The sequence below is a fragment of the Gopherus evgoodei genome, chromosome 3 (assembly GCF_007399415.2).
Source record: "Gopherus evgoodei ecotype Sinaloan lineage chromosome 3, rGopEvg1_v1.p, whole genome shotgun sequence".
Taxonomy (NCBI): domain Eukaryota; kingdom Metazoa; phylum Chordata; order Testudines; family Testudinidae; genus Gopherus; species Gopherus evgoodei.
Window position 1 is genome coordinate 209,596,253 of NC_044324.1, and position 24,822 is coordinate 209,621,074.

Consider the following 24,822-nt stretch of genomic DNA (forward strand, 5'->3'; position numbering starts at 1 on the left):
AGCCAGCCAGATACTACTGCTGTAGCAAGAAAAAATACATTATAGAGCTGGCTTCTGGATAATATAGCTCTTAGGCATGTTCTCACCACAGCTGTTGACAATACTGAAGATAAGGAAGGAGAAACAAGAAATCAGCCGTCTTGGCATCACCAAGTCAGTCTTCCAACTACCTAATGACCCACTTTGTTTTGTAAACTCCATTGTCATTTGTAATGGGCGCTCACATAAAGAAACTGTGATTTGTGCATACAAACATCTAATATGAATAAATAAAGAATAAGTCCTTATTTCTATGACTTATAAAGGTTTGTACAGTATATCCAAGTAAGTTTTCCCTATATATGTACATAGGACTACCATTAGAGATAACTAGAAATACACATATATATCACATCACTCCAAAAAGAAAATTAAGCTGTCATGGATTCATAATCTGAGGTGTACTGCCATCATACTGGCCAGTACTGGAGGACAAGGAGGGGATATCATGGCAGAACGAGCAAATATGAAAACTTCACTAGGTAATCTTTTATATTAAAAGTGAAAATTTCATTTAGTTAACAACAGACTTCATAAACTGCTTAAATCCTCTTTTTTGCATGTACTTTGAAAATGAACCTTTATTCCTTTTCTATTAACAAATGATGTTTAGCTCTTGTAAAGCTCAATTCTTTGTACCTTCGAAGCAGTGTAAAACGCTAACTAAATATAATAAATGATTTTTCCTTCACATGATGGCAACAAAGCATACACTGCTTTTTAGATTGGTAAGAGTTAATTTGCAGTGACTTAACACATGTGTTTGCAGTGTTTCTAATGTTTGTTGTTAGGTTCACCATGTAATTAGTTCTATTGACAAGAAAGCTTACACGCTGAAAAAGGAGAGGTGAAAGAGTGGATAAGAGATGGTAATCCTGCCCCTACTTTGGGCACCTGGAATGTTGAAATTGGGTATTTTTTTTTTTTAAAAAAGATGAGAAGCAATGTGTATAGGAGATGCCAAATTACACTAGTTGCCATTATAAAGTCAATGTTTGCCAAGTTTTACCACACAGTGCTATCTGAGATACCACAGACATTTCCTATTTCTAAATTGTGCTAACGCTATATGGTAAATGTAGGTAAATATTGATATTTTAAATAACTACCCCATACCTCCTTTTTGATTCTCTTACTTACAGGACTGGGCATTTCAAAAGTTATGAGAACTAGATGAAATAATCACAGTGAATTTAAGGTTATGAGCTTGATTCTGATCTATGTTACCCCGGCATAAAGTAGAAATGATTCCACTGCTGTCAACAGTGTTAAACCAATGTAAAATCAGTGTCAGTGAGAGCAGAATTAGGCTGAGAAAAACACCAGTGAACTGAAAATGGAGTAAATCTGACTTGGTGACTATTAAAAAAATGTGTATGTGTCTACGTGTGCATAGCTAGAGAGGTCCCAGGGTCAGATGGTATTGTTTATGCGCTAATGCTGCTAAAGAAAGAAAGTAAACTTTAGGGAAAATAAAATAATGAAGCCAATTTAAAACAATAGTTTAAACTGACTGTGCTATTCCCTGTACAATTCAATTGTAAAATTAGTGTACGGTTTGAAAAATATAAAATTGGTGATATTATCACATATCTAGTTCTCTAGTGAATTAATTTACAACAACCCCCCCTACTGTACATTAACTCTTTACACAGTAGATACAAAAAATTCTGAAATATAAAATTAGATGCTTTTGAAGGACACTGAGCTCCCTCTGGTGAAGGCATAACAAGTTTATTAAGTAAGCACCACCTCTGGAATTATAATCCCCCCTGGCTTCTTCCACTGAGTTTATTGGTTCAATTTTCATAACCATGAGCATCATTAGGGCAATGCAGTAATTAAGAGTTGTTAGAAAGTGAATTCTCAAACTGCAGATTAGAAAATTAAACTATTTCCTGATTACATATTAATGGAGCACAACAATAGCAGTTGCCATAAGCTTGGAAGGCAACCAAGGGATAAATCTGTGTACTTAATTACCATAAACAATGGCTGCATAGAAATGAAGTTTTATGCACATTCCCTTCTGTAATATGTCTGATATCAGTACACACTTGACAATTCTTGTTCAATTATCTCTATTATTTAATGCGCTGTGAACGGCTCTGTGTAAATAAAATTAACCACCCCAATTACTTTGAATTCATCTAGGGACAACGTAATAAAAAATGTGAAGAATTCTGTATGCCTATTAATCTAAAACATTACAGAAGCTTTCACCAGATTCTCTTGTCTATATTTATTTTGTCTACATTTATTTTAGTGCACTGGCTAATTCAATTACATTTACCATCACTGGTCAATCAGCAGCAGCACAGTTTTTGTTATTTCATTAATCCTTATACAGTACCCTAAACATGTTCATCCATTGGCAATGTACAGAATCTCACATAGAAAATACAAGTGTGCATTTACCTGAATTTATGAGCTTGTAGCTAATCAAAAAAACAATTAAAAACTCTTCATACCCTGTGGTCAGATAACAGAATGTTTGATAGCTGTACATTTTTTTCAAGTAACTGTTTTTGTAATGCATGAGAAAATAGTGACCAAAAAGAGAGTTAGATTAAGGATTTTTAAACTAAGCTTTTTTTAATTTGTTTTTGTTGTATTATGTGGCAATTTTGCATTTTGATTGGTGCTTAGATACCAAGGCAATAAGCACCTTAAGATCAATACAGTAGATAGAAAGATTTGCAGTGGGGGAAAAGACTATCAGAAGAGGAGACGAAACTACTTTATCCATAACATAGGCTAGGTACAACATGGTTAAGTACAACGCTGAAAAAAAGCAAGATAATCCTGCCATTGTCATCATTTAATGTCAAGTCATTATAATGGGCGAAGAAAGGAAATCAATGATACTAAATTATGTGATTTTTATATGCAATTATACAAATACCCCCTCTTATTTTTGCCTTCATCTAATTACTTTTACCTTCAGCCCTGCCTTTTCTCTCCTACCCTTCCAGAGGCTTGAGCCTTTGTTATAGTATATTTCAGAAGCAGCAGTGGAAAGGCTCTTCTGTAAGTGTAACCATTACAGATATTTAGAGTGTAATCACAGACATGACATCAGCTTATTCAGATTGTGTTTGTGTCACTGAAATGCTGATTTTCCTCACAGTCTTACAATGTACTAATAAACTATATTTCACTGGAATAAGGTCAGATTACCTTTTCATTTTAAGTGCAAAGAGTAAGTATTGCTAATACAGGAAACGTACACCAAACCAATGATATAAATTACAAAATGTTAATAAACACCTGACTACTCAGATCCAAATATAAGTCAGTCACCTGTAATTTTAATTACTTTTATTTTTAACACACCCCAGAAAAGTGTTATTAGTCAAGCTGATAATAAATGCAAGACCCTATCCTCTCCAAATTTCCTCCCTGGCTGTTGGAAGTTCCATAAGCTTCCCTTGGATAGCGGCCAGGGATTCTGCTCTCTATACTGAAAGGGTGCTTCCAGGGCCAGAATAATGAAATCCAGGATCCGAGATGCACCATGACTTGGGTGCCATGTAAATCCACCCTTGCAGCCCCAACCCCACTAGAGAGCAGGGGCATCCCCTTCCCCTCGGAACTAGCAGAGCCCCTTCCTCTCTCTGGAGATGCAGTGATGGCAGCAGATGGGACACCTGCTCCACTTCTTACCCTAGCAGTTGGGGTATATCTGCTTGGGTGAGTGGGCCAAGCAGGCCTCCTTCTATCACACACAGAATTCTCTGTGGGTGTGGCATTGGCAGTGCATCACTGGAGTTAACACCCCATGCAGCTGAATGGAATGGGGCAGTTCATACTTCTCAGAAATATTGTTTTGGACATCATTGTACTGAATATCCTCGGGTCACATTTTCAAGCCTTTCTTTGCAACACAGATGCCAAAACCTTTCATTTTAAGGCCTTGTCTACACTAAAGAGAAAAGTCGATCTAAGCTACGCAATTTGAGTTATGTGAATAGCGTAACTCAAACAAACATAGCTTAGATCTACTTACTGTGGGGTCCACACTATGTGATGTTGATGGGAGATGCTCTCCCATCGACTCCCCTTACTCTTCTTGATAAAGGTGGAGTACAAGAGTCGATGGGAGAGTGATCGGTGGTCGATTTAGTGAAGACCCACTAAACTGACCACGATGCATCGATCGCTGCAGCGTCGATCCTCTAGAAAGTGTAGACCAGCCCTAAAGAAAAAGTGAACTGAGATTACAATCACATGCTTCCAGGAGCTGGGATTCTACCCATGGGTAGGTTGCCTATGCTTTATCAATCCTGGGTGATTCTCCTTTGGTAAAAACCATGAATTATTCCACAATCACCAAAGCCTGCACTCTCCAAGGCCCAGTCACTATATTTGACTGAACCAGAGTAAATGTGCCACGGAGACTGCTGCTTGGTGAAAGGTACTGATCCCTCCACTTTAATTACCTGAAGTGTAGGAATGGGAGGCAGATGAATGGCAAATGCATGTTAATCAGCCAGAATGGATATTAAAAGAAGAGGTAGGCTGAATCAGTCTCTCCTTGGCTGAACAATAAAATGTAGCTTGTAGGTAGGAAGACGAAGAATCGCCAGGTGGCCACAAAGAGCACTAACTGTCCGAGATAAAACCGTTGTTCCCTAAAAGGAGGAGGAGGAAAGAGAGCTCTCTTCCTGAAGGACGTCTAATAAAGAACAATGCCAAACTTCATGGAAAAAGGGTAGAAGGCCTAGTCAGTAGCAGAGACAATGGGGACGGGCAAACAATGTCCCTACTTTCTCCACTGGAAGAACCACCAGAAGAGTTACTAGAAAATCCTGTGGGCTGCAATGCCCAGAGTTTACATTAACTCTGCTCTCTTAAGGTGTCTCCTGTATTGACAAATCCAAGCATTAAAAAATCATACTTGCCCCCCAATCATGATATTAAAAAAACAACAACAACAAATGTGGGGTTATTTTTATTTTGCTTTCTGGTTCTGAAACTTTAGAGTACACTTGTTTCATGTTTTCAAGCTTTTCCCCACAGCCATGAGGGCTAGGAACTCACTTTTTAAAAAACAAAAGCTGAGGTTCTCATGCAATCTCTTAAATCTAGAAGCTAGGATTTTAAGAAAAACACCAAATACCAAGACAGAATGAAACGGTGAGAATTGAAAACCCTGTTTTCTCAACATGTGTGCCAGTGGCTAGGATAGAATTTCCACAGCCCACAAAAGATCAACAATCAGCTTCCCTATAGGGATTTTGTACCCTATCAGGTTGTGGTAATTTTTTCTGCAACAGCTCTCAAGTTTTGATCTACAGAGCACTTGCTGGTGGTCAGTGGGATGCTGGTTGGTCATTTGGTGCTCATTCTTCTTTCTTGTTTCCAGATTCTCTTGTAGGTGTTCAGAAACTGAAAAAGACAAGCCTGGACACTTGTAAAAGAAGCTGGAAACGAGGCAGATGAGCAGTCTGCCTAGCTGCTTCCATTAGGGACCACTCCATTAAGAGGAATGGGTGAGGAAAACCAGAGACACCCTTTTGGACAGAGCCACCAACAGGACTGGAGCTGCCAGACACCATCAGAAGGCTCCAGGAGGAAGGCTAGAAGAGAAGCAGGCAGTAGGGAAGTATCTGCAGTGAGGCAATACTAGGAACAGGTGGCAGGGAAGCATGTGCAGGGCAGAACAGAACACAATGGAGCAGAATTTTAAAAGAAGAGCAAAAGGAGATCGTGGCTCCCCCCGCCCCCCTCCAAAGACAGTTAACTAAAGACAGTTAACAACACAAACATTTCCCTAATATTATTTGTCTATGTTGGCAATTTCTGTAGCTTCCCCAGGGATATTGTATAATTGGAAGGGGAGATGGGATCTACAGTTTGAAAAAGTTTGAAAACCCTGCTTTAAAGGCTATGAAGGTAAGTGCAGGCAAGAGTCTCTCGTCTTGAAAGGTGTCCTCTCCCTTCCCCTACACATGCATTTGTGCTGTTATACTGAGAAGGCAAATACAGAATTGTCACCCTGCAGTAGTCAAATCATTTATGTAAATATAAGGAAGTTTGATAGCAAAATGAAAATAGGCCAAGAATCCAAAAAGAATGTTTCTCAATATAGTTGAACCATTTGTAGCCCTATAGGTAAAGGTGCCCCATTAGCATTCCAATTATAAACCTATACACCTTTGCTATGTAAATCCACTCTATACCACACTTGCCATCTCATACTTACAAAGAAATATTCATTTTGACTTAAGAAGTCCATTTCACTATGTCCAGGACCTGAAGAACCTAGTAACGATTTCTGTACTTTAAAACTTAGGAAAAATGACTTTTAAAATATTAACAACAAAAACAAGGACTAGGAACAATTAGATTTAAATGAGCTGGCTACCGTGCATGCGAACAGTGCATGTCCAGAGGAGATGCTCTGAGTTCACTTGCCTTTTAAAAATTGTTTTAAGATGCATCTTTTCTGATTCTATAAGGTTTTTTTGAGTAAATAATCTTTGTCTTTCTCTACTCTACACACAAACAGAATGCACACAAGGGTGTGTGATGGCACATTAATATATTAATTCTATCGTAGCACATAAAGCAGGACTCTCCAGGCACTTATAAAGCCCAGAACTGCTGCCAGATCAGGGTCCTAATTTGAACACTCATATAGGGGGACAGATTCTTTGTGTGTGAACATTTTTTTTAAATTAAAAAACTAACAAAGATATGTTAGATAATAAACAAATTTAAAAACACCCGACAATTTTGGACAGATATTGCATCCCCATTTCATGCCATGATACTAAATTTAGTTTATACATCTTTATACAACAGTATAAATTAATAACATCTGACTGGATTTTTAGTTTACCCCAACAAAACCTTGCTTCCCAAGTTAAAGTCAGACCTTACATTTATATTAATATTGTATACATATATAAAGATAACTTAACCATAAAATAATGTGCAGCAATTAACTTTTCTTCCCAAGACTGTTATCTTCCTAAGGCAGGATCAGTATTTTCTGAATTACAGTAAGTATTATTTATTTTTCAAATACTGAAGTACTATTTGTTCCAAATGGCATGACTCTTTTAAACCTTTCCCATCCATGACGATAATCAGCATTTAATACCAATCTAACATTCACTGCGGATGGGAACTTGCAACCACAATGCATTTTACAAAAACCTGACTATATACTTTAATCCTTTCAACTGCACCTGCAACACAAAGTATTACAGACTTTTAAAAACCTGCTCTCTTGAAAAGAAAAAATAAAAATAAAAAATTGTGCAGCATCAGTAACCAGATAATATTCTCAAATTTCAGTGATCTCGTCAATGGAGCCTTCCCCCATGTACTGTGCTCTGTTTCATGCAGTACATGGCTTTAGCTGGCCAAATCTTTTTTTTTTTCTTTTTCCTCTGAATCAGTAGCACAGTGAAGATCTTACTTTTTTTCTTTTTTTTTTTTTTTTTAGCAGTGGCATATCAATGAGGCACAGATGTGTATTCCAACTCTGCATGGATGAGCACACTGTTCAATAGTGCTGGCTCACACGGTATCAGGGTAAGTTATCACTTCCCATGAAGGCACTCTTATCACCAGGGCCCAGAGAGGTGGCTGCAAATCGCAGCCTTTTTATTTTCAAGGCAGTTTTGCTGAACATTCAGGCTTCAAAGATTCACACTTCCAAAACTCTATAAGAGTTTGTGAACGCTCAATTTGCCAAAACTGTTTACAGTGTAATTGGGCACCGTACCTGTGTCCATGAGATAGCGAAGGCGCTTCTCCACCAGCGCGGCACGGGTGTCAATTTGCTTTTGCTCATTCTCTAGTGCTGCCAATTCTCCTACAACATACTGACTGGTGTCTTTGAACCCTTTCTGTTAAAGAGAACAAACAAGAAGAAAAAACATCACTTGTAAGTTGCATTTTTCCTTTCCACAAACACTTAGTAAGGCACTTACCTAAACAACCAAATATCCAGCTCACTACCAAAAAGCTAACACTTACATTTTATAAACCTTGCAATTTTGCCAAATATCATTATTTGGATGCACTATTTTTTTTTTTTTAAAAAGCACGGTTTCCTTAGAGAATATTTCAGTGTCTAGATGTTGATTTTGCTGTTAAAAATGACCTGATTTTTTGAAATTCTGTATAATTTATTTCTAAGTAAGAGCTGTTGTTATATACAACATAGTAAACCTGGAGCAATAATCCAAAGGTACTTTATATTATTATTTACATTGATAAGTTACGTGTGATTTGTTACATCCAGTTTTTATTTTGTTTTAAACTGCTAACTTTTAGGGGTTGTGTTTTTAGAAAGAACCATCACAAGAACATCTTGGTGACAATGCAAAATATGGGTTTTGGGACTAGAAAAACAAAAACAAACTTCCTTTCTTTTTGCATCTAGTTTCTCTGTGTCAATTCTACTGATGACGCACACTAGACTAGGCTGTAATGCTTCTTCAGATTTCCCCTACTGCAGGCTATTGCCCTTATAAACAATGATCTGTAAAAGTATTGGTAATTAGTGTAGCCTTGATTCTTATCCTGACAGGTGGTGTCAAAATCCACTGCACAGTCTCTATGATGCAATGGGACTACACACTAGATCTGCTCCTCCTTCCCAGTTTTGTTAATCCCCAACTGCAATGAAGCCCCGTACGTAGACTTTATAAATCACTTTAAAACATTTTCATACCAGAAAAGTTATACAGCACTAAAAAAAGTCAAGTTTGTCCTCTGTATCCTACATGTTTCAGCACTGTCTTGAAGGACAATATATACTGGTCCTCATGAATCTCACAAAATGTCCACAAACATCCTCAATGAACAAACCTGACTTACAAAATACACCTCTACCCCGATATAACGCGACCTGATATAAGACGAATTCGGATATAATGCGGTAAAGCAGCATTCCGGGGGCCAGGGCTGTGCACTCCAGTGGATCAAGCCAAGTTCGATACAACATGGTTTCACCTATAACAAAGCAAGATTTTTTGGCTCCTGAGGACAGCGTTATATGGAGGTAGAGGTGTAGTTGGATCTCTCACTAGGATGTAGAGAGTGGTCATTCAGGATCCCAAAGTTATTTTCATATGGCCAGATTGAGTTCAACTTCCTTTGGAGCACTATTTTGATTTGGGACATTCTCTTAGGCCCCGTCTACATGTGGGAAGCTGGAGCGTGAATCTACCTCTTGCGAGCCTAGGGCTTGAGCAAAGTACATTAATGAAGTATTAATGTAGTCAGCAGGGTCCACACAGAAAGTTAGTCTGTGACAGGCTAGCAAGAGGTAGATCCACATCCCATCTTGCTGCAAACTAAATGTTTGTATAGATGAGGCTGACATAAAAGGAGTCTTACATAGTACTGAAACATTATAGTTGGGGTATTTATGCAAAAGAAGTTAGGAGGAAAATACTACTATTTCAGGGATGCCTCCTCCACATTTTCTTCATAATCACCAATAAGCTTTCAGGAATTCTCCCCAAGGCTCTTTGAGACAGATTTAAGGTTGAGAAGCTTAATACAGATGAGGCTTGTTTTCAGATTCCTCTTGTCCTTTGCAAAGGGATATACCTATAGCCATTATCCTTTGGGGATAGGAGGGGAAAATGCAGGCTCTTTTATCATCTGTATATCCCTATCACTGGCTAACTTGTTGCTGGATTAGTTAGTCAGTCACAACTAATTTGACTGAATTCTTTCAATTGTTTCTCAGTAAATATTGCTGAAAGAGTCGGTACAGCTTCACAATTGTACCATAGGGATAAAAATTATTATAGCTGGATATTACTGTAAATAAAGATAAATTCACTGTGAAGGCTGAGAGGATGGCATAAGTCTCACAACTATATGTAACAAGTCCGGAACTTTAAGATCTTGGGCACCTGGTGAAATAGGCATGTTGTTGCAACACACTGCGGTCACACCAGAAAATAGCATCAGTTCTAAAAGAAACTTTTTTTCACCTATCTCGTAGCCACAACACAATTAAGGAAAGACAGCCTCCAAGTGGAGTACATGAACAAGAGAATTAGTGTGGGTGAGCTGAAGTGATGTATGATATGTGAAATATATTGCCTTTCAACTACAATTAATTGAAAACAGTATAAAAATGTCACTAATGTCAGCATGCAGAATTGTTCACAATGCTATTAGAAGATGAAAAGAAATGCTGTGTCAGGATGAAATATTCCAAGTGTTCATATGTATTATCTGCATTTATAATGTGAATTCACTGAGGAAGACCTTACCAGCTTTGCTAAAGCACAGCTATGCTAATAAAGTAGCTGAGAGATTGTTAAGAAGTTAGGTGATTTACTATAGGTATCACAGCATTACAAAATCTCTAACTGGCACTGAATTGCTTCAGCAAAAAGAATGAACGCATTTAGACAAATTGTGGACAGCAACATATGACCACCATCAAAGACTATGCTGTGCTTCCAGTCAAAAAATTCAGGTTAAAACTTGTTCTTCTTCCTTCTGTCCCGCAGCTGTCATTCAAAAGCAGCTTTCTCCCTGCGGTCTATCAAATATTTCCCTCACAAATCAATTTTACACATGATCAGCCCATACCCCTACTGAGCTGAACCTCCCCGTTAATTAAGTGAAGAAATTACCATATATATTATATTAATGCAAACATCATTCAGCTAGTAATTCACGGCTGATCTGGATAATGGAAAGGTTGAACACCCATTAACCCAAGCCAACAAAATGGGTTGGCTGAGAAATTCTAGCAGGTCTCATGTGACTCTTCCCTCTAACTGCAGCTCTGCGGTATCTGCTATTGTAATAATTAAAATCCTCCCAGTAGATCAATACTGGAATCTCTTTATGGGAAGTGCCCTGATGGAAATGTCTCAAGGAAGCTGGGGCTGTGGAACTCTGAAAAATTCATTTTTTTTTTATCTGACAATTATCACCACACTGCAGACTAATTCAACAGCGCACCCCTCTCACTCTGCTTTGAATGCACTGGAGATTGACATCTAAAAAACCCTAACATCTCATTTTAACAAATAAAGGCACTATTTCCACATACAGCTTGGAATTATCAGCAATCATGAAACCAGACAAAAAATTAATATACATTAAGCACTTCATCTTCTGATGGCTTCCTCTGAGTTTCAGTTATCGCTGCCTTCTCCTCATTTCTTCTCTTTGTATCTTCCTGTACTGATCTTTGCCTTTTCATCTCTTGAAAAAAGGGGAAAGACATGTAAAATTATTATAAAGCTTGATATTTGTGTATTGAAATGTGGACTTACATTATCAGGATTTTAATATATTTATTGTTAAATATTATTAAATCATAAGATGGGAAAACATGTTTTATATTTTCTCCTACCTGGTCGGTTCTCAACATATTGACTGAAAGACTGGAGCTGAGTTTTTCTGACTGTAGAGTCCTTGCTGAACACAACAGGATTTCTAAAACGTTCTGTTGCTTTTTGTAATCGCTCAGCACGATATTCTTCTGTTCCATTCTGTCAGAAAAACAAGACATACAACAGATTATTTTGTTTACAAATGTGAAATCACACATTGGAAAGGTATGTTTCAATGACAGAACACAATGCGGGGTTTGCAGAGAATTTCACAACTCAGATTGCTGTTGTGCGGGATAAAAGTATCAGCTGCTGAAAAAGAAGCAGAGTGATGAACTTTTTTTTGGCGGTGATTGGTTTTGGTTTGTTTGGCATCATCAGGCAGGACTCTGTATTGCTCAACATCAAGATCTGTTAACTATGGCGAATATCTTTCAATGATGTAGATTTTAAATGACAGATAACTCTTTTACAACTTTAATTTGTCCTGCATGGTATACATTAGTGCCAACCTGCATAATGTATACTCTAAACTTGATCTATAATCACTTGAAAAGCATGTTGCCTTTAGTCTTTCTCCCTCACAACTCTGCCCAGTAAAGAATTCTATCGTTTTGTATAGTCCCACAGACTTGTATGACAAGAAGAACTAGTTTCTAATTTTATGCCCATTGAGATAAACCACTAATGCTGGATGAAGGCTAAAAGGTAGGATTATAATACTATCCCACTGAACTGCATTTCATCAGCTATAACTTTCCAAAGCCAGATTTGTAAGTAAGCTCTTTACAGCTAAGGAAACTACAATTATCTTTTCCAGAGCTTCCTATGTTAATACTGGTAACAAATTCAAATGGTTCTATCAACATGAAATATCCCAGAAGACTGAACCACTGCAATGTGTGGAAACTGCAGATACCGAGGTGCTGTGTACCAAACAAATATTTCATTTTATACCTAATCTTTTATTATTTTTATTAAGTGTTTTGAAAGTAAATAGGGAAAGGCTAAGATGCATGACTAATAGCTAAGCCTGCTGAATGCTGAAACTGGTTATCAAAAGCTACCAAGACTTTGCCCTTCCTCTGCATTGAGACAATCAGTAATGAGGGAGTTCTCCAATGGCCTATTCTCTAGCCTCGAGGAGGCCTGGGATACAGAATCCTCAAGGGAAGGTAACAGTTTATCCTTTTCCACAAACACAGAATGCCTCATTTATAAACGTGTAAACTGCATTTTATTAAAACACAAATCCAACTCAATGCGGAAAGCTCCATGAGAACAGATGGACACCATATATTCTTTGCAATACCATTTTTAAACTCTTTGTTAAAAAGACGTACACAAAGGCACGCTGTTAAGTTGCACCTTTTGTTGGAGTAACTTAAAAAAAAATCAATTAATACCGAAAAGCTTTTATAAAGAAACATCATTTTCATCAGGTTAGCGGATATCAAATTGCCCTAATGAAGGTGCCTGTGTGCCATTTATTGAACTAAGCTTTAAAAAAGTATCACTCTCATTAGATGCATGTTTTTCAAGAGGTATGTTTTTGGGCGGTTATGATTCTGGTTTTAAATAAAAGGTGGCTTTCTATTGTTAGGACAATAGATATTTGAAGTCTGAACTCAAGTCTTTACCAAAATAAACAAACAAGGCTAATTTTTTAGGCCTGGCAACATGCTAAAATATCAGTGCGATTAGCAAGTAAATCCCATTTTAAGAAAGCTTTTTATGACTAGGGACTTCTGCCACTTTACAAATGTATTCCTCTAAGCCCACTAATTCAGTTAGCCTTTTCAATCCATTGTATTATTCTTGGGCCAGCTTCATTTTGCATTAAATCCACTGCAGAAAGCTAAATTGAACGCAAAAATCAGACTTGATCCAGGCTTCCTTTTGTTCAAAGATAGAGACCGAAAGTCCTTTACTGCTGCCACACACTTTCATCACCAATTTATAGGAACCGACAGTGTAAGGGAAAAGCAATGAAAGTCATTGTTTTGGGACTTCAAAGCATCTCTGTATCTGGGGAAGGAAATCCTTTCAGTCAGCAGTGCTGTCCCCACAGTCTGCAGGTGGGTGAAAAGTTATACACAACTGGAAGTGCCCCAAAGCCATAGAGATATTAATGACATGCACAGGGTATTTTTTATTTAGTTGTAATAACATAAAAGGGCCTAATTAAGAAAATAAAATGGAAAACTCATATGTATGTACTTTATGTTAAAATGGTGTACATTAAAGATTGACAAAACATGCAGCGTATATACTTGTCTTAAAATTCATTTTTCTCAGACTCACTCACTTCCAGATTACACAGACCTCTATATATTTTTACAACATAATACATTCTAGTTTTGGTTGAGCAAAACAGGTGGTGAGACTTGAAAGGGAAGAAAAATACGTGGTGTCCAATTTTGCTCTCACTGCAGTCAATGAGAATTTTGCCACTGACTCTTCCTATGCCTTCATTTCAGATTTAAGTGGTAAGCTGAACAGTAAGAATTTAGAGGTGTTTGTACAGACCTCACGATTATGCCAGCCAATTACAGTTATAGCTATAGTATGGCTAAAAAAAATCATAATATAAACAGAAAATGTGTTGATTGATGCGTAGAAGAACCCCACTGCACTGCAAACTCTGCAACTGCACTGCCCAGCAGATTCTCTGCATTTCATACTGTGATGGATTTGATAAGAAATTATTTTCCTCATCATAAAATGCAAACCAGAAATCAGAACACACAGGTACTGAGATAAAAGCATTAATCAAAACTTACCTTAATGTCTTGCTCTGAGCACTCAGTTACAGCTTTCTGAGCAGCACTGGAGAGTGAATTTGCCACCTGTGGCTGAGCTTCTAGGAGCTTCCTCAGCTTCAAATCCACCAACTTACTGTTTTGTTCTGCTAAATATGCAAATACCACGTACAACAGAGTGAGATGCATTTAAATGGAGAGTTGCTACAACAATGTATCAGTTTAATAGAATTCATAGTACTATCATTTTAAACTAAAAAGTGAAAACTGAGGAGAAAAAGATCGTTAAAGCACATATTGAACTAGATCTGTATGTGTTACACATACAAACATCTCCCAAGTTTTCTCAAAAACATACATTAAAGAAAGTTAGAACTTGGTTCTGCACCATCAAGTACAGCTTGTACTATGTTATAAAGTAGTGAATGATAAACACATGAACTTCACAAAACGTTAAATTCCTCTCAGCTAGTACACATACTCTGGCTTCTCTTTTGGATATATAAAAACTTTTAGAGAAGAATTTATTTTAAGATGGAATATTAAAAATTCATCAGGTATTTTAGGTTCTGATAAATTAATATTCTTTGTAAACTTGAATGGTTAACACAAGATTCCTTGGGCACAGCTTCTCAACTTTAAAACCAGAGTGACAACAAAGCCATCTTTCTAGTAATGTTTGTTATAAATTATGGAATATAATGGAGTTAGGAGTGAAATCAAATACAAAAATAAAATCTTCAGAAGCCTCATCCAAACCCCCAATGAGGTCACTGGAAAAATTCCTATGGACTTTGCATCGGGGCTCATATGTACAATATTTCACTTCCCATTAATGCTTATTTGACCACATGCAAAGTATATAGTGTTTTGTATGTGAGTAGTGTGTGCACGTACACACCCCCACCCCAACCATACATATGACCACACACATATTTGAGAGAGAGAGATTAATAGAATATATTACAATTTTGTGAGCTACAGTCACACTGGTAGGGAGCAGAAGGTGCATCACCTGGAGGAATTATGCATGCAAGTCGTGCATGGGGTGAACACATTGCAGAACAGCACTTGCTACATGTGTTCTACAGATGTACCTTGCACTCCAAACTGCAGTCCTGTACTCACAAGCTAGAATGCAGGAAGGAGTAGTCAAATTTATTTCCTAACCGCACTCCTTCTAAGGCTTGGAGTTCTGTGAACAATGTTGGACATCCTGTTCCTCAAAATATTCCTGGGGAGTTAACAACCACATATCTGCCTGCCTCCTACAGAGACATGATGTGACGGGGTGTGATGAAGGACAGCTTCGCTCTTCTCTGGCACACCGATGCACGGTGGCTATAATTTAGCCTAACATATGAGTGCACACACATACACACTGGCTTATACACAAACACCATGCAATATTTGTAATACACAGATGTTCACGTTTTATAAAATACATTCACAGCAGCACATGGTAGCGGCAGTAACAAATATTGATGCAGGATTTAAAATCAACAACTTCCACATTTCAAAAAGAAGTTCTCAAACCAGTTTCCTTTTACTTCTTTTATGGATTCTGCCTAAAATTCTATGGAAAGAAGAAGGGTTCAGCAGGTAACAAATTCATTAATCAAATAACCGAAGATCTCAAATAGAACGGACTCTTTGGGTGTTCATCCCATCCACCTGTCTCCAGTAGGATCTCTCTCTTAGAAAAATGGTCCACAGAAAGAAAGGTTGGAGAATCACTAGGTTAGGAGACATACCATAAATAATCAATTCCTAATTGTCTTCTCCTCCCAAGTATAAAGAAGTAACTCACCTTGTGCAATAATGATGGTTCTTCGAGATGTGTCCCTATGAGTGCTCTACTGTAGGTGTGCTTATGTCCCTGAGCTACAGATCAGAGAACTTCAGTAGCAGGGTCCATTAGGCCCACACATGCACTGTCCTCCCTCATGCTGTGCCACGAGACTAGTCAGCACGCATGGGCTAATCCCCCTCAATTCCTCCTCTGCCACAGAGTCACTGACAAGAACTCTGAAGTAGAGAGGAGGTGGGTGGATTATGGAGCACCCACAGTGACCATTCTTGAAGAAGGCGACGGATGAGATCGATCTTGTGGCATGTGTACAAACTGAATATGGAAGGGTCATGTTGCTAATTTGGTAGCACTGTCTGATGCAGTTCGGAACCCACTTAGTGATCCTTTGGTTTGATATTGCTGAGTCCTTGGATCTTTCCACAATGGAGAAGGAAAGTCTAGGACAGTGGTCTCCAAACCTTTTGCCCCACCCCTCCCTTACCTGATTCATGCCCCCCTGGGAGCTGTGATTGGGGGCTGGGGCTGGGAGCAGGCCTGTGGTCAAGGCCCAAGGCTGCAGTGGGAGTGGGGCAGGCACTGCAGCTGGGGCCTTGGCCAGGAGCGAGGCCACAGTTGGGGCCAGGAACTGGAGCTAGGGGCCCCAGTTGGAAGCAGAGCCCCAGCCAGGAGTGGGGCTGGACCGCTGGGGCCAGAATGGAGCTGGGGGCAGACTGCTCCCTCCCAGCCTCCTGGGGGCTGGCCTGGGCCCCACTGTGCCCCACAAATGTTCCTCTGTGCCCCCTTAGGTCACACCCCACAGTTTGGGGACCACTGGTCTAGGGGACTTCCTGAAGGCCCTCATCCTGTCAAGGTAGAAGGCCAGGACTCTCCTGATGTCGAGGGTATAAAGTATAGCCTCCCTGTTGCCTTGGTGAGGCATGGGGTAGAAGACTGGAAGGTGAATTAATTGATTCACGTGATATAGAGCAGTTACCTTGGGGATGAATTTTGGATGTGCCCTGAGCATAATCCGGAAAGAATACTGTGTAGCGGGGATGTGCCATTAGGGCTGCTATCTCTCCTATTCTTCTGGATGAGATAATCGCTATGAAGAACACCATTTTCATTGATATATATCAAAAGATTTAGTTGATAGATGTCAAAAGTCAGCCGTTTCAATACTAGGTTTAGATCTTACATGGGGGTAGGAAGTGGAGGCTGAGGCTCAGCGGGAGGAAGTGGACAAAGGTGTTCTTGATCACTCTCAACTCGAGGAGATTGATGTGGAGGGATATCTCTGCAGGAGATCATTTGCCTTGTGTCATGAGGCCATTTAAATGCATGCCTTGCCCTGTATGTGATGCACTGGTGCTAAGGAGTGACGATGGTGATGTCTGCGAGAAGGGGATCCCTTTGCACACATTTATTTTATTAAACCCTTGAGGAAACATTTTGTGGTTGGGTCTGACAGCACTGAGTACCCCTCTACACATTGGCGAAAAGCTGTGATAGCTGCTAGATGGACCCTAAGAAAGCTTAGGGATAGTCCTGACTTTTTAAGGGTCAGACCATGGTCTAGGATGTGTGGAAGAGACGTGGATGTTGGGACATGCACCGAATCTGAAACCTCAACCATTTCTGCAGGTAAGTGTGTCATGTGGAGGACTTCTTACTGTGGAATAGAACCTCTTGTACATCCCTGGAGCAGGAGCTCTCTAGCTGCTGGAACCACCTTTGAGGAGCCATGCTTTGAGGGAGAGAATCCCCAGGTTGGGATGCAGATTATGCCCTTTGTCCTGTGAGAGGAGGTGCGGAATAGCTAGGAGGGAGATTGATGGGCATGTTGCGAGCTGTGCCAAGCCAGGGTCCTAGGTCTGTCTTGGCCAGGTAGGAGCGACCAGAATGACATGAGTGCCGTTCCTTTTTATTTTTAATAGGACCTTCAGAAGTAGAGGAAATGGAGGGAAGATGTAAGGAAGGTCCCCATCCCATGGGAAAAGAAGGGCATTGCCCAGGGTGTGCTGTTCCATCCCTGCTCTGGAGCAGGAGCATGGACATTTCTTGTTCTGGTAAGTGGCAAACAGGTCTATGGATGGTGATCTCCATCACGTGACAAGGTCATGAAGCACAAACGGATGTATCTCCGATTCGCAACTCAGATTGTCTACTACTGAGTTCTGTGTGCTGGGAGGAAACCCGTGGACAGGGTGATGTCATGGGAGATGCACCAGTTCCATAATGTCATTGCTTCCTCACATAGGGAGGGTGACCTGATCCCCCTTACCTATTAATGTAGTACATGTATGCTATATTGTCTCTTAGGATCTTTGTGTATGATCCTGCAATCAGTGGGAGGAAGTGGACACAGGTGTTCTTGACCGCTCTCAACTCGAGGAGATTGATGTGGAGGGATATCTCTGCAGGCGACCATTTGCCTTGTGTCAAGAGGCCATTTAAATGCATGCCCTGCCCTGTGTGTGATGCATTGGTGCTAAGGAGCGACGATGGTGATGTCTGCGAGAAGGGGATCCTTTTGCACACATTGGCCGGGTCCTTCCACCAATCTAAGGAGTTTCTGATCCTGATAGGGGTTTGTCCAACCTGTCCCTATTTGGTCTGTAAACCGAACTGAACCACTGTTGGAGGTATCACATGTGGAGTCTGGCATGCGATATCACTGCTATGCCTGCTGCCATATGTCCTAAGAGTTGGAGGTGGAGCCTGGCCGGTACTTGTGGGTTGCATTGAACATTGTCTATGAGTGAAACCAGGGATAGGAATCTTTGTTGGAGGTTAGGAGGGCTTTAGTCTGTAGGGTGTTCAGGTCAGCCCCTATGAATTCCAGGCATTGCTCTGCAGTGCGTGTTGACTTCTGGGTGTTGATCTGTAGACCCAGTTCTGTGAACTAGTGTATCATAGTATCAATGACTTGGTGAGCCTCCTTGAGAGATTGGGTTCTAAGGATACAATCGTCCGGGTATGGGTAAATGATTATCCTTAGTGAGCGTAAATGAGCAGCTACCACTGAGAGAATTGTGGAAAATGGTCTCGGGGTCGATGAGAGCTCGAAGGGGAGGACTCTGTATTGGTAATGATCATGTCCCAGAGCGAACCTGAGAAATCGTCTGTGAGTTAGTAGGATCAAGATGTGAAAACAGACGTCCTGGAGGTCAAGAATCAAAAAACAGTCTACCAGTTCCAAGGCTGGAATGATCATTGATAAGGTGACCATCTTGTGCTTCTGAGCCTTGACAAACTTGTTGAAAGCTCTGAAGTCCAAAAGGGCTCTCCAACCTCCCTTCCTAGGGGCATTAGAGTAGAATCCCTTGCCTCATAGATGTTGAGGTAGTGGTTCTATAGCTCCTAACCTACTCCTGTAGCAGTAAACTTCAGTGAAAAGAGTCTTTCAAGAGGGATGGGGAAGGGTGTTGTGGAGGGGGGTAGGGAAGTGAAATGGATGGAGTACCTGGGTGGGACGATATGTAAGACCCATTGGTCTGATGTTATGCATTCCTAGGCACTGCAAAACATTGCCAGTCGGTAACCAAATAGGTGTACAATGATGTTGGTTGTATCAGTTGGGGGTCTTGTGGTGCCTCAACCTGCCCATCAAAAGTGGAACTTAGATACTGGGGGTTGGGATGAAGGTTGTGGGCTCGACAGCTTGCATTTTGGGAATATCCCTTTCTTTCTTTGTGGCTTGTAATGGCACTGAGGTTTGTATTGAGCTGCATATCACCTATGCTAGGATTGAGGACTAAATTGTCTCTCCTGCCCGGGTGTATAGATTCCCAGCAACCTGATGGTAGCCCTGAAATCCTTCAGCGTATGAAGGGAAGTGTTGGTCTTTTCAGCAAAGAGCTTTTTGCCCTTGAAGGGAAGATCTTACACTGTAAACTGAACCTCTTTCAGCAATCTCAACAAGTGGAGTCACGATGCCCATCACAGCACCACCGCCATTGAGAAGGACCGGGCTGGTCTGTTGGCGGCGTCAAAGGCCAATTGTAGTAAAGTTTCTGCCACTAGTTGCCCTTCCTGTATGATGGCCTAGAAGGATTCCCAGTGTACCTCTGGCAGTTTTTCAATAAAATCATTAAGTTTATTATAATTTGTGCAATCGTATTTGGCCATGAGCACCTGACAGTTGGCAATATGGAAGTGTAAGGTGACGAGGAATACACCTTTCTACTGAAAAGATCAAGATGCTTCCAATTCCTGTCATAGGGCATAGCTTTGGACTGGTATTGTCAGACACGGGAATTGACAGTGTCCACAATGATGGAATTGTGTGGAGGGTGGGAAAAGAAGAATTGTGATTCCTTGCTGAGGACATAACATTTTTTGTCCACACATTTGCAATTTGGCACCACCAATGCTGGGGTTTTGCACATTGTTTTTGCCAGGTATAAAATGGCTTCATTTATTAGGAGGGCAATCTTTGAGGAGGATGAAAAGTGGAGAATATCAAGAGGCTGATAGTGGGTGTCCTTGACCTCCTCTAGTGGTATGTGGAGAGTGTCCGCCACCCTCTTCGCCAGCTCTTGGAAAAGATGGAACTTGTCTGCCAGAAATGGTTGGGGAGGCATGATGGCTTTGTCCAGAGAAGAGGAGGACATGGTCTTTAGTGTTATTTCCTCCTCAGGACCGGCTTCCTGTTCCTCTATCTCCTGAAGCAGTTCCAAGGCCCTGGATGCTGTGGCCAAGGGTGTGTACCTGGAGGTTCTCAGGTGAGGCTTGAAGCTCGAGAAGCAGGCTGTCAGTGTGCCACCCAAAGGTTCCAATATGGCCATTCTGGTGGCATAGGGCCTGGTGGAAGCACTCCCAGGTGGGGGGGGAGGGATAGCTCAGTGGTTTGAGCATTGGCCTGCTAAACTCAGGGTTGTGAGTTCAACCCTTGAGGGGGCCATTTAGGGATTTGGGGATTGGTCCTGCTTTGAGCAGGGGGTTGGACTAGATGATCTCTTGAGGTCCCTTCCAACCCTAATGATTCTGTGATCTGTGGGTACATTCTCAGGCCTTGTTGGCAGTGGGTCTCATATGGAGCTTGGGAGGAGTACTGTGAGACCATCTCCTCTGACTCATTATCTCACAGACTTTAAAGTCAGAAGGGACCATTATGATCATCTAGTCTGACCTCATGCACAATGCAGGCCACAGAATCTCACCCATCCACTTCAATAACAATCCCCTAACCTATGTCTGAGTTACTGAAGTCCTCAAATTGTGGTTTGAAGACCTCAAGCTGCAGAGAATCCTCCAGCAAGTGACCCGTGCCCTCATGCTGCAGAGGAAGGCAAAAAATCTCCAGGGCCTCTGCCAGTCTACCCTGGAGGAAAATTCCTTCCTGACCCCAAATATGGCCATCAGTTAAACCCTGAGCATGTGGGCAAGACTCACTAGCCAGCAACCAGGAAAGAATTCTCTGTAGTAACTGAGATTCCATCCCATCACAGACCACTGGGCATACTTACCTGCTGATAATCAAAGGTCAATTGCCCAATTAATTGCCAAAATTAGGCTATCCCATCATACCATCCCCTCCATAAACTTATCAAGCTTAATCTTAAAGTCAGATAGGTCTTTTGCCCCCACTACACCCCTTGGAAGGCTGCTCCAGAACTTCACTCCTCTAATGGTTAGAAACCTTCCTCTAATTTCAAGTCTAAACTTCCTAGTGTCCAGTTTATAGCCATTTGTTCTTGTGTCCACATTGGTACTAAGCTTAAATAATTGCTCTCCCTCCCTAATATTTATCCCTCTGATATATTTATAAAGAGCAGTCATATCCTTCCTGAACCTTCTTTTGGTTAGGCTAAACAAGCCAAGCTCTTTGAGTCTCCTTTCATAAGACAGGTTTTCCATTTCTTGGATCATCCTAGTAGCCTGTCTCTGAATCTGTTCCAAGACAGCAGAGGGGCATGGAATGGCTGCGGGAATATCCTCTGTATCCAGTAAAAGATCGGTGCCACAATGTATGCTGAGGTCTCTGATTTGGTGGAATTCTGCCAGTGCAGAAAGTCCTGCTGTTGGGAGCGGGGGCTGTGGAGACCTAGTCTGCACTGATCTCTCCGGTGCTGGGTGAACTGCTGCTGGCAGTGCTGAGGCCAACTCATGTACCAGGACTGTCTTCTTAGAGTGCTTACTCAGTACCAAGGGACAAGAAGACTTGGTGCCCATGCCCATAGGTTCTGTGGGTCTGTCAGCAGTACCGGGAGCCGATGGCCATTGTGAGGCATGGACACCAGACTAAGATGGTCGCGGTGCTGAAGATACCAAGTGAGATGGCAATTGTTTGCAGCTATCTCTGGGGTTACTTAGAGAACTTGTGAGAGGGGTCCCAGGCCTACTACTTCGGCACACTTCTCTTAGATGTCAAAGATTATGGGGAAGATTCACATCCGCCAAGAGACTGAGGTTGGAAAGTTGCCTCAAAGATGATGATTTTCTGGTGGAACTCTCTGTCTTTGCAGGATATCGACTGGACCTGCTGGCAGAAGGTACACAGAGCGCTTATCTGCGACCGGGACTGCCTTGTTGCAGGTGCAGCACTTCCTGAAGCCCAGGGTGCTGGGCATACCCCGATAAGGGGAAGGGTCCCCAGGGGGAAAAAGGCCAGAAAAAGAAAAGAAGAATTACAACTAGACGACAACTAGAACTATCACTGGGAAAACTATCTGACTGAGAAGCAAACAGAGGAACAATAGTCTTAACAGACTGCTGCTGGCTCTGTGTCTAGCCAGGGGCGGTTGAGAAGGAACTGAGGGGAGTTAGCCTGTGCATGCTGACTAGCCTCATGGCGCAGCATGAGGGGGGACAGTGCATGTGCGGGCGCAATGGACACTGCTACTGAAGCTCTTTGATCAGCAGCGCAGGGATGCAAGTGCACCTACAATAGAGCACCCACAGGGACATATCTCGAAGTACCAATATTTACTGGAAAATCTTTTTATAGGCTTCTATTTCAGGCAGTCAGACTAGATGACCACAGTAGTTTCTTTTAGCCTTAAAATCCATGAATCTTTTGAACATCAGTTTGAACCTAACACTAGAAATATTCAATATATTTTCTGCACAGAAAATATCAAAGCAGAAATAATAAATGACGTGATTCAAGCTTATTAGGCCTACAAATTAGCCTGCTCTGAGTGCTCTTCCAAATTGACGTATTTCATCATTTGTTGCTGCAGCTCCAAACACCCAATTTACCTCATCCAAGACATGATCAACTGATATATGCAACCATTGTAAGCAAAGTGATATATAGATCATCATCAATTTAATGTACAAAAAGCCACATATAAAGTAAAGCAGTTTGATTTAGTATACAATGGGCCAGATCCATGGGTCTAGCCAGTGTAGACAGAATGTGAGGACTTGTCTACATGGTGGGGTAATGAGCTTTACGGGTGGTCTATGTGTTGCATGTTCATTGCTCTGTGTAGACCTTGCTGATGCGCTTTAGTATAATGCTGTTTGAAACAGTATTATGTTAAAATGTCCTAGGGAACCTTTAGTGCACATGAGCAGGGTCTACATGGACAAATTAATGCACAACACATTAATGCAGTTTAGAACTCACACCCCCAGACAGTGCCTTACCCCACCAGGTAGACAAGCCCTCAGTCACAGGATGGCTAAAAGCTCTCCCTAGCATGCCCTTGTTCCTGGTGCTGCTCCATGCATGCCATACTTCTCTGGGCTGCTCTAACTTAAGCCAACTTGTAATGGGGCCACACGAAACCAAAAAAGCAGCCATGTGGTGTACCATAGCAAAGGGGTGTACTGACCACGCTCCTTTTTCCGACTACCCTGGCAGCAGGCAGGGTGGACAGAGTATAAGGCCCTCCAATGGCTCTATAGCACTGCAGGATCAGAGAGCTGTTTAGACAAGTATGCGGACGCTGTGAGATTTTCAAAAGTGCCTAAGCAAGTTAGGTGCCTGACTGACTAAGAGGCTTTGGAAAACTCCATTATGTGCTTATCTGAATTTTTAGACATCCAAATATCTTTAAAAACCTGGCTTCTAGTTACCTGAGAGAATATCCCCATGGGTAAATATTGTCACACAGTTGTGTCTGTGAAGGAATCTGAACTCAAGCTTCCGTGGTTTAAAATTCCAATAAAAAGGTTATCATCCTTACGTATTATTACTATTTGGCAAGCATGCAAAGTGGTCACGTACAGGCCATTCTAATAATATTGATGATTTTAAAATTTGGTATAGAAAAAACTGTTTTAACTTTGTAAGCCACCTACGGCCAATTCTGTGTTGGTCAACACCTCATACAACCCCACTGGGAGGAACTCAATGGGACTGCACACGGTGTAAGTCTGAACAGAATTTGTGCTCCATAATCTGAGCACAAATACATAATACATAAATAACTGAACAGTGACCAGTCAAAAAAAAAAACCAAAAAAAAAAAAAGAACCACGCACCCAACCCCTTGAAGTGTAATCCTGCTACAGACTTGTGAACACAAAAACCTGCATGGCTTGGCTGGTGCAGTTAGTGTAATCAAACCTTATCTCCAAACAGGAACACACATTGGAATCCATCATTATATTAAATATTTCTTCTGTTGTTGATCTTAAATTTGAAGCAATAATAAACAAGTAAGTAAATAATTCAGGAAAGTGAAATGAACTTAAGGGTTAAAAAGATTTGAAAAAAGACACACAGCTAGGCTAACATTACTGAACAGATAAAAGACACAGATACTGATGATGAAGAAGTGTTAGTCATGCAAAATACACAGAACAGCCATTATTTAAATTACCAGTAGAATCAAGGTCATTTTCTAGGTTAGTAAGTTCATCTCCACCTTCTGTAATAGAGCATTCAGGAATCTCCTCATTAGTATTTATCTCAGTATTATGATCCTCATCTGTA

At 40.9% G+C, this 24,822-nt stretch overlaps 1 protein-coding gene across 8 annotated transcripts in view; it reads right to left on the bottom strand.

The window, feature by feature from the left end:
• The window catches only part of EHBP1 (EH domain binding protein 1), a 321,196-nt gene that overhangs the window by 33,271 nt on the left and 263,103 nt on the right, over window positions 1–24,822 (bottom strand). For 4 of the 8 annotated variants that reach the window (XM_030557932.1, XM_030557930.1, XM_030557933.1 and 1 more), the window contains 5 exons: window positions 24,710–24,817; window positions 14,159–14,286; window positions 11,396–11,534; window positions 11,138–11,244; window positions 7,781–7,904 (listed from right to left, as the gene is read on the bottom strand). In XM_030557932.1, coding sequence (XP_030413792.1) covers window positions 7,781–7,904; window positions 11,138–11,244; window positions 11,396–11,534; window positions 14,159–14,286; window positions 24,710–24,817 — 606 coding nt within the window. The remainder of the gene's footprint in view (window positions 1–7,780; window positions 7,905–11,137; window positions 11,245–11,395; window positions 11,535–14,158; window positions 14,287–24,709; window positions 24,818–24,822) is intronic. The other 4 variants (XM_030557934.1, XM_030557936.1, XM_030557937.1 and 1 more) reach the window with 2 other exon arrangements.